This window comes from Meleagris gallopavo, chromosome 11, assembly GCF_000146605.3.
Source record: "Meleagris gallopavo isolate NT-WF06-2002-E0010 breed Aviagen turkey brand Nicholas breeding stock chromosome 11, Turkey_5.1, whole genome shotgun sequence".
In the NCBI taxonomy this organism is placed as follows: domain Eukaryota; kingdom Metazoa; phylum Chordata; class Aves; order Galliformes; family Phasianidae; genus Meleagris; species Meleagris gallopavo.
This window is the reverse complement of record NC_015021.2, coordinates 22,621,981-22,632,633: the sequence shown is the minus strand read 5'-3', so window position 1 is coordinate 22,632,633 and position 10,653 is coordinate 22,621,981. Positions and strand designations below refer to the sequence as shown.

Sequence of the window (10,653 nt, the reverse complement as noted above, 5' to 3'; positions counted from 1 at the left end):
CAGTGCTTGAGTTTTTCTGCTAAAAATCTCTAGACAGGACCTTGCAGTAAGTGCTGCCCATGTGTCCTGCCTGGGATATCCCTGTATGAGGCAGGTTCTCGTGACGTGCACCTAGCTGGACAACTTGGGGCAATGCTGATAGAGAGCGTAGCGTGGGGTCTGAAATGCAGGGATTCGTTTTAAGTGGATGAATTTAAAGCAAATTTTGCTGGAACTGCTGGAGAATTGGTAGACCAGAATTTGCATCCTGTGTTTTAGAATGGGGCAGAAGAGATCTCTTGTGAGGGGACGTGCAGGTGGGGCTGAGCAGCCCAGGCACGGAACGGTTCGAGAGAGACAAAAAGCAAAACGAAAAGGAAAACACTTCTAAATGCAAACTGTGTGGAGTGCATTAATTCACCATGGAAACCTAATGCTCTTCTGAGCAGAAAGCATCTATTGGAGGCTGTTAGAAATGATTCTCTTATTTACATCTGAAAAGTACTAGGGTTGAGTAAAGTGGTGTCTGAGCCAGAGGAAAATGCAGGTTGGGTGTTAGGAAAATAATATTCTCTGAAAGAGCAGCGATGCAGCGGCACAGCCACCCAGGGAATGCTGCAGTCGCTGTCCCAGGAGGTGCTCCAGAACTGCAGGGATGTGGCACTGAGGCAGGGGGGTGAGCTGGAGCTGGGTTGGGGATCTTGGAGGTCATTTCCAGCCTTCACTACTCTTAAAAATTGCTGTCGTGGAGCTGTCAGGTGAACAAGGGGCGTTAAGGGAATGTTCTGCTTTCAGACTAGCAGCACATTGCTTGTTCCTACTGGCCATGCTGCACCCCAGCAAATGGGACCACTTGTCTCACCAATGAGTGCCTGGAGCTTGCTGCATGCAGCCCGTGCCAGGCTCACAGCTGTGCAGCTCAGCGCTGGGCATGCAGCACCAGCAGTGTTAACCTGTGTCAGAGTGATGTGTGATGCTGGCACGGGGGGCTCACCCAGCTCAGCTCCCAGTGCCCATCAATGTTTAATGGCAGCTGGGCAGCTTGGCTTGCAGGCAAGCGATCCTGCTGCATGTTTTATAGGGTGAGTGGGCAGCTCCGGTGGCATTACTGACCTGTGGCACGTGGTGGGACGTGCAGTGTCACAGGTCTGCTGTGAGACAGACAATGCTCCGTTAGGGAGGAACAAATAGCGAGCAGGTGCTTTAATGTGGTTACCTCTGTGGTGACTGATCCCTGCTCAGGGCCTTTGTTTGGGAACAGCTGCGTGGTGCTGTGGTTGGGTGAGTGGTAAACAAAAAAGCTGGGTGAGCTCACCGTGTGTTATGCAAACGTCTCAGAACTTTGTTTTGCTTTTCATGGAATCTATTACAGAATCACAGAATGGTTTGTGTTGGAAGGACTTCTGATGGCCATCAGTCCAACCCCCTGCCGTGCACAGGGACACCCAGAGCTCTGTCAGGTGCTCAGAGCCCCATGGCCTGATCACGGCTGTCTGCAGGGATGGGGCACCCACCCCTCTGAGCAAAGCTGGATTTTGGTAGGCAGCTCCCAGGTGGAAGAACTTGAACAATTGTATGAAGCCTGACAGACATCTCTGAAAGGAGTGTGTACTGCCTGAGTGGCTCAGGGAGGCTCCTTAAAGGCTCCTGGAGCTGCTGGAAGCTTCTCCTTTTTGGGAAGCGCTGTGAAATGTACTGATGTGGGATAGCACTGTAGAACTGCAATGTGTTTAATCCTAAGTGCCCTTAGAGAGCTTTTGGCCTCCCTCTTTCTCCAAACACGAGGCTGGTCGTGCTCTTGAATGCCTGGTGTGGTTTGTTCCCTTATTTCAAGGCAGAAGATAGCATGCTCAGCTCAAGCATCCCTTCCGGAGCAGATCTTCCCCAAGCACCACTCTCTCCACAAACAAACCAATTGGTGAGAGCCCCAACTTTGCTCTCCTCTGCAGGGCAGCCATGGCCGCACGGATGTAGGCCGCTTTGGGGCGAGGACCACACTGTGTCGTGCAGCCCACGGCCCAGCGGTGTGCCTTTCAGCCCCTGCAGGACGCCGTACAGATGTTTCCACGCAGAGGTCGCAGCTCCCCTTTCGGGTTAAGCTCTGCGGCCACGTATCTAATTACGGCTCTGAGCTGGCAGAGGGTTATAGAGGGAGGACGGTGCGTGCCGCAAATCAGTTTAAATGATTTGAGGGCTCGGGGCCGGACGCGGCGATGCTGGCGGCACGCACGGGCACCGTGGGCAACAAGAACGCGGAGGAAGCGCTGAAGCTGAGGAAGCAATCGGTGCTGTCCCTGGGCAGCAGGGAGCGAGCCTCGCGTGGCAGCACCGAGGGCACCAAGGAGGCACGGGCGAAGCTGGCGGCACAGCAGCGGGCACGGCGCCTGGCACTGCTGCGGGAGCTGGAGATGAGCTGGTACCTGCGTGGCTGTGAGCTCTCACACGAGCACACCGTCGCCTACACCACCGGCATGCCGCACAGGTAGGGCAGCCCGCGGCGCGACAGCCGTGCTGCTGATAGCAGCGGTGATGGGAGCTCACGGCAGCGATAGCCGTACAAGCATCGCAGTGATAGCCGCGGCCGTGGCAGCATTGATAACAGCTGCGATAGCCATAGCAACGCTTATGTCAACTACGATAAGAATAGAAGGATTTTGGCTCCGTGATTCTGACATTTCCAACTGTTGGGGGCTTGTTATACCATGGTGAACTGAAATCACCGACCTTTTCAGAGCCTCCTTTCCCAGCTCCCAAATTCCTCGTCCAAGCCCACCTGTGATAATTTGGGCCCATCTCTGGTAGTTAGCTGCTGTTTCCAGGTGGCTGCGGTTGCATCTGAGTGGGGCTCGGTAGCAGCTGCAGGTGTGTGGGATGGTGTGGGTGACAGGGGAACATGAAAGGAAAGTGGTACATAACCACGAGAGGTGGAGAAAGCAGCAGTTCAGTGAGAAGCTATCAAACCACTTGCAACAAAGGAAGCCCAAACATCTGCGCAGGCTGAGACCAAGTGGTGGTGGCTGCTCTGTGGCACCATAAAGTCACAGGCATGGGGATAACTTCTGGGAAGGGTGAATTCCTCATGACACTGAGCTGTGCCGGCCCCTGTAGCTCTAAACCAGAGAAACTCCGATGTGTGAAAACAGCAGGGCAGCTTGTGGAAGTATTTCTTTGCCTTTGGTTCATCTTGCTTTAGAGATGAGCAGAGAGCTGGATCCAACAGGAGGTAAAACGGGCAGGTTTGATGCAGGAGCTTGGATGGGGTGGAAGGACGGATTCCTACATGCCCTGGCATTGTGATGTGGGGAGGGGAGGACGGGTAACCCACATTTCCATGCACAACTCCTCTCTGTGACATTGAATTATAATCTTTTAAAATATGTTTCTTTTTTAGCTCAGCCCTTGTTTATCTGCTTTGAAAGCTTTAAGGATTAGCTGAGTGCATGATATATCCATCACTTGATTATTTAACTGATATTTTAGATGTATTTGGGATTGAGAGGAGAGCCAGGAGGTGGGCTGAGTATTTAAAATGTAAGAGCCCAGGAAACCTGCATCCTGTGCTGCACCCTGTGCTGCTTCCCTGACCCAGGCACTGCTGGGTCTGCTCTGAGCTGGAGGCTCTGCTGGTGTCCCCAAGCCCTGCACTGTTTCTCCCATCCCCCTGGGGATGCAGGAGGTTTCTGTACTCCCTGTGCTTAAGAGAAACAGCTGCAGGCTCTGGGAACTCAGATCCCAGCCTTAAAGCCTGTGTGTTGGGTCAGAGGATAATGCAGCACTCAACACAGGCTCAGTATTTCCCCTGTCTGCTTGGGTTATTTGTCTCTGTGGGGCTTTGGCTGCCTCGTTGCCCTGCGTTTGCTTACACACGGCATCCTTTTGGGCCTTTGGAACGTAGCAGTGGAGGTTACATAGAGCACTTAACCAGGGTTGTGACATTTTACATCAAGGTAGGTGAGCCCATCAGGTTTGAAGGAACCACGTAGGAGACACTTGCAGCACTCATCTCTCCACCCAAGGCCTCAAATCAACCCTGTGAGAATATTCTTTTTGACGTTTGTTGGCCTTGGGTGGAATCCCAAACAAATATTTCTCATTCTCTAAATATAAGACCTGGGAACCAGAGTCGGCACTCCGTTCCCACTGGCAGCCCTCGCCCCTCGGAGCACTCTCCTGTTATTGGCAGACAGCACTGCGATCCCAGCCGGAGCCCACTTGAGTTGGAACGCTCTTCTTGCGACAACACCAAGGCAAGCGCTGCTGCACGGTGTGGGGCCATGCACTTGTACAAGCCCTCCTGTGCTGACATCCCAACCCACAAACCGGCCCTGCAGAAAGCCAGCGAAGCGCCGCCGCGGGGCAAAAAGCCGAGCGCGGCCCCCAGAGACCGTCCCACAGCTGGGGCAGGGAGAGCGAGTGGGGCCAGCGAGCAGAGGCAGCTGGAGAGGTTCCTCCACCTCCACGGGCTGTCACTGCACGAGAGCGTCCGGGCGCAGGCGGGGATGGTGTACAGGTATGGGCAGGGTCGCGCGGTGGGGCCGGCTGAGCTGTGGGCAGGGGCTGCCTGCGTCCCAGAGCCTCTGCGGGCAGGTTGCTGAGACCCAGGGGATGCTGTAGTGGCTGTTCTCTGCGCTGTTTGAGTGCTGCAAGAAGTTCGCACGGCCTTGAGCAATGGCGAGTGCTTGGGGATGGCTTTAAGACATGGGGGTGCTTGGGCTGGGCTGGACGGGGTCCTGAGCAGCCTGAGCTGCCCCACGCCTGGGGTTCTGCTCTCAGCTCTGGCTCTGTCACCCTGTGTGCACCTTGGCTGCTTGGCTTATGGGCTGCTCTTCATCCATCCGAGCCTTTAACGAGATGGAATAAAGCACTTCAATACAGTTAATTTCTGCTGAAGATGATGGATTCCAGCAAATCCATTCTCCTGAGTCCATGCATTTTTCACAGCTGACAGAAGCAGCCACGATATGTTGCATTTCACACAGCCCAGCCCTAGCAGAAGGAATGCTCTGCAGGACCATGTAGAACCTCTGGCGTATGCTGTAGGGGTCCTTGTTGTTATGTGGGTCCTCTGATGCCTGTTTTCTAAAGATTTCTGTTCCACTTTGGGCCAAGGCTCACTGTGTAAACACTTCTCTTTCCCAGCATGGCTCAGTCACCTCCCAAAGTTTTGTCCCATATCTGTAGGTCTGATCTAAAGACAGCATGATTAAAAAAAAAAAAAAAAGGAAGAACTTTTTAATGAAGAGCTATTTAATTAATTGAGGTAAACAAAAGAACTGTTAACAAGAAACACTGCCTAAATGCTCATAAGCCTGTTTGTTTATAGGGTGATTAGTTCCTTTCCCTTTCATTGCTTCAGCAAATGCAGCTTAGTTCAGCCTGTTACAGAACAACAGGCAGAGCAGCAGTGCATCGCATGGCTTTGTTGCTGGCCCTAACAGCACTGCTCTCAGGCAATAGCAGCACTGCTCTTAGATGGAGCATGGTTGCTGCTCTGACTTCAGAGCACAGCTGTGTTGTGCTCACTGGGATGTACCTCCCAGCGCTGACATCTTCCCCATCCTGGTGCAGACCGATGGCTGTGCTGAGCTGTGCCCCTTGTTCACTGCCAGCTGTCCTTTCTGTTAAGTGATTTCTCTTTCTGAACTATGGCTCTCTAGTGCAAGGCAGGTATTCCTGTGCCCAGCCATTTTCCAAATGATTTCTCATTCCTCTCGCTGCTTATTGTTCACGTTATTTTTATACAGCTTTATGCATGAACGGATGGAGGTGGGCGAAGAGCAGCTGCGTGCAGCTCGGTGGTCAGGGGACCCCCGGTGTGCACGGTGTGGGGCCTCCTCCCAGCACAGCAGCAGGGATCTCCTGTTCCCAGCAAGTTGCCCAAATGCACACCCATGCTCTTGCACACGTGTGCACACACATACTTTCCTGTGAAGTAATCTACTCTGAAGCCTCTGAGCTCCCCTCAGCAAGCACATCTGTTCCCATCATCGGTAGCAAAGCCGTTTGCACACCTGCTTCTGCTCTCAGAGCACGCGGCATCTCCAGCACTGTGCCATGGCACTGGCAGAGAGTGGGAGTTGTTTGCAGAGCTCCCAGTGTGTTTTAAATGCCCCTTTTCAGCCCCCAGAATGCAGTTCTGTGACCCACTTTGCACACAGGGATGTTTCCTCATAATCAATTCCAGCCTGTGAGCCTCCGATCATTATCAGTGAATTATCAGCCCTGGATTCCTGAGCAGGGCGTGTGATGTCCCGGGGAGATGTGAGGAGGAGATGTGATGGGGAATAGGATGCCAGGCAAGATATCCGTGACAAAAAGCATCGTTCTTAAACCTACAGGCATCAGCAGATGGCTGCGGGGTCTGCATGCTGGGGGAGCGCAGCAGCGATGGAGCTGAGCAGGGATGCTCTGCACCCCATGGAAATGCACTTTTTATTCCGTGTTTCTCCCCATGCTGTGGTGCTGGTGCTTGGGCCAATGGCTGCAAAGGGGATTTGGTTCCCTCCCGCAGCTCCGGTGCCTGCTGCCTCCTGATAAGCTCTGCTGAATTTTCTGTGCGGGTTTCATTGTCGCTTGGCTCCGTCCCCGTTCTGGATAGACCTGGGTAGCTGCAGCTGTGCAGGCACTGTCCTGTGCAGGGAGGCCCTGCACTCCTTGCTGGGTGACACTGCAGCACCTCGAGGGCTGCCCTTGTTTCAGGGTCCAAAAACGTGAGGTACCTTTGTAGGGTGCTCTGCAAGTGAAAAAGGAAATATTCTTCCCAAAGGACCTTCATGGCAGTGGGGGGGAGGCAGGAGTGCCATCACCCCGGTGCTGCACCAGCTCCATGCACTGACCACAGCAGATGCCCCCGATACTTTGGGAGTGCTTTCTCTCGGTTGCAGTGCTCCAGCTCTGTCAGGCAGCACAAGGGCTGTGGGGCAGAGTCCCTCTGCCTGCTTTGTGGGATGGCAGGAGAAGCATGAAAGCTGGGAAAAATCTCTCTTTGGGAAGAACATATTTTAGCAGTGCTTACTATACATTATTGGTTTAAGCAAAATTGCTGCAGGTGAAGGGTGCAGCTCCTGCAGTGCTGCGGCTCCTGCAGGGGATGCCCTGTGGGCTGGTGCTGGGGCACCGTGCTCTGTGCTGTCCCCCACTGCTGCTATGCAGGGAGCTGCTTTCAGCATCCAAGCCTCACATCTTAGAACATATTTCTTTACAGAACTTTATTTAGAGAAATGAGCTGCTACAAACTGCAGTCGGGTGGTGTTTGACGTGTATGGATAGCAGAATAATGTACGTAATTGCCTAAATTTACTATTCAATAAGCAGAGACGAGCTGGAAGTACACAGCTTGGGCTGAGCTGCATTTGGAATAAATGTATTAATCACTATGCAAGGAACCTTGGGAAGACTGCGTTGTCTGCACGGTGCAGTGTGTGGCATAACAGAGAAGTGTTGGCTCAGTGCACGTTGCTCAGTGCACACCGCTGGCCTCGTGCTCCCTTCCTCACCCTGCCTGTGTTGTTGCACATTACAACAGCGCTGAGGTAAGGGGTGCAAGCAGCCGCTGGGCTCATCCTGGGGGAAACCCCGACCCGCCCTTGGGTGGAGTGGTGCTGCAGTCAGCTTTGGGCTGGGCCCAGGCTGGGAGGTGGTTGAGAACGGGCAGCTGTCCCCTTCAGTGACACTTAGCAGTATAAGTCTGTTCTGTAGGGTGAACTTACACAGCTGGGCACCCTGTTGGCATCCTGCTCTGCTCTGATTAGAATAACCCCAAATACTTTATTTTCACGATAGTTTTTGTACGTTTATTGCTCGTTCCCACACCAGAGGAATGATAACTCAAGCTTGGGCTAGTCCCTATGCCACAGCTGGGCAGCATTTGTCATCTCCCCTCCTTGGTGTTGACTTTGCTGTGGTACATCCCTGCAGGGTCGGCCCAATTCCCACTGCTGTCCTGTACCTCGCCATGCTTGCATAGGAGTGATGTAGGGAGGTGCAATGGAGCTTCTCCATCAGCAGGCAGCCCAGCAGGAAGCCTGGTTGTTTTCTGCACTGAGATGGAGCTGAACTGCACACACCGTGTTCATAGCCAGAGCTTCTGAGGCACAATTTCTGTTGGGATGTGCGGTGAGAATTCACCATGGGTGTCCTGATGGAGGGCACATTACCTGCATCAGCCCCGATGCTGAGGTTTGAGCGGTGTGTGGTGATGGCTCCACGGAGGCAGCGGGGTCTGCAGTGAGCCCCAGCTGGCACCAGGATGGGGCACAGGTTGGGTGGGCTCTGCAGCTCCTGCAGTTGTGCCTTGGGACAGGACTGTGCCTATATGGCGGTGGTGGGAGAACGTCTGTCCTGCAGAGCTTTCTGAGGTTAATCCCTGCCAGGTTCCTCCTCTCTGTTGCTTTCTGCTTTCTTCTCAGAGGTGCTGCCTGATCTGCAGCCTGCATGTAGCAGGAAGCCCTGCGGCTCTGGGCAGCCGAGCTCACCGGATGCCTTTTCCCTGCCAGCAGCAGAGAGAAAGCTGCAAACGTAGCAGCAGCGATGGTCACAGAGCAGAGCAGCGTGAGGAGCTTAAGGGCTGCTCTGTGCCGAGTAGAAAGGCTGGATGCTGGCTCTGCTTCTACGCAGAGCACTGCTGCGGCCGAGCAGTTCTCCAAAGCTGCTCTGGAGCTGCCCAGGCACTGTGCGCAGTGCAGGAGCTATTCAGGCAGAGCTGGGGGAACCAGGGGAAAGCAGAGGAAAAAATTGCTTGGGAGCAAGCAGAAAAGCAGCTCTGATTTCCCCTTTAATGTCGCACAGAGCTATGCAGCTATGCAGCACGGAACTGTGGCACACTGATCGCTCGGGCTGTGAAATAGAAGCTCGGTGCCTGCAGTGCAGGGCGATAATGAGCGAGGAGTTGCTCTCCCCCCCCTATGATAGATACACAGGCACAACTTCAATAAAATATAGCTAAACTGGAGATAACTTCCTGTTTGTTGAAGAGGCTATGAGCAAAGAAACTTTGCCAAGGGGCTCATGTGACATTGGTGGGGCTGGGGCCGATCTCCTCCATGTCACTGCCTTCTCCTGGCAGTGAAGGATTTCGGCTAAAGAGCTTAAAGCAGCTGAGATGGCATTGTTATTGTGACCTGGATTGGGTCTGCACAGCTCTGGCTTCCTGCAGCCAGCAGCCAGCTGAGCTCTGGCAGCAGCCATCCTGAGAGCCCACCTCAGGCCCAAAATACATTTGGGTTGTGCTTTAAAAGCTGTGTTAGGCTGCTCAGTGTGTTTGCATAATGATTAAAAGCATAACATTTCCATTTTCTTGGTTAACGTGCTACACTTCATGTCTGTGCAGAGCAACATGGGCATGGGCTGTGAAGGGGAAGGGGGCACTGCTTTGAGGTTTTTTAAAACTAAAGCTGGTGACTACACCAAAAGAGGTCTCCCACATTTTAAGTCCAAGAGCAGACTCACCAGGAGCTGTTGCTTTTGGGGCTGAGTGGCTGGAAAACTGTGCTGTGGAAAAGGATCTGGGGATGCTGGTTGACGTGAGCCAGCAGTGTGCCCGGGTGGCCAAGGATGCCAATGGCACTGCGGCCTGTGTCACTGCAAGAAAGACACTGAGCTGGGAAGGGTCTGGGGCACATGCACTACAGGGAGTGGCTGAGGGAATGGGATGGCTCAGCATGGGGAAGAGGAGGTGGAGGGAACACCTTACGGCTGTCTCCAACTCCCTGAGAGGAGATTGTGGTGAGGGGGGTCGGCCTCTGCTCCCAGGTAACAGTGAGAGGAGGAGGGTTGATGGCCTCATGCCACGCCAGAAGAGATTCAGGTTGGATATTAAGTGAAATTTATCTACGGAAGAGCAGTCGGGCACTGTCACAGCTGTCCAGGGAGCAGTGGGCTCAACTTCCCTGGAGGGGTTCAGAACAATGGAGATGTGGCTCTGAGGGATGCTGGCAGTGGTCATGGTGGGTGGGTTGTGGTCGAGCTTGGGGATCCCAACCTTAGCCCTGGGCAGCCTGATCTAGTGCTTGGCAGCCCTTCCCACGTCCAGGGGTTGGCACTCGATGATCTTCAAGGTCCCTTCCAGCCTAAGACATTCAATGATCTTGGAGGTCTTTTCCAATCTTAATGAGTCTGTGATTCTATGATTCTCTGCTTGGGGTCCCTCTGCACAACATAGTGTGGGCAGCTGTGTCAGCGACCCTCAGTTCCAGGCTCATTGGATGCGTAGCAATGTTAATTTGAGATGGGTAGCATTCATTTATTGATGATTTTGCAGTAACTTGACGCCAAACGTTGTGTCTGAGATGGTGACTCCCAGGCTATGAGCTCAGTTAGCCCAGCTTTTAAACGCTCGCCCCAAAGCCAGCCCTGCACCCCATCCTCCACTCCCCACACCCACGGATCCTCCCTCAGCCCCCTGCCGAAGCCGAAGCGGGGAATGTTCGCTGCGGCCGTGCGGGGAGCGTGGGGTAGGAAGGAGTTAACCCAGCGGCACTCCGGAGCACAGCGTTTGTTCTCGCCCTCCCCCTCTTTTTTTTTTTTCTTCCTTTTTTTCCCCATGATTAGCCCATTTTCAACGTCAAGCCGCTCCGAGCGCTGCTCTCCCCGCTGCTTCTTCCACCGGTGCCTTTGTGCCCGTACAAAAGGCAGCTCCTCTCCCGGGGGTGCAGCGGCCCTGGGGGGGCTCCGGGC

General features: G+C 53.8%; 1 protein-coding gene across 1 annotated transcript in view; it reads left to right on the top strand.

Annotated features, from left to right (window-relative positions):
• Window positions 1-4,171: 4,171 nt before the first annotated feature.
• KCNAB1 (potassium voltage-gated channel subfamily A member regulatory beta subunit 1) overlaps window positions 4,172-10,653 on the top strand; it is a 34,554-nt gene continuing 28,072 nt past the window's right edge. Inside the window, exon 1 of the mRNA XM_019619221.2 lies at window positions 4,172-4,489. Coding sequence (XP_019474766.1) covers window positions 4,254-4,489 — 236 coding nt within the window. The 5' untranslated portion in view covers window positions 4,172-4,253. The remainder of the gene's footprint in view (window positions 4,490-10,653) is intronic.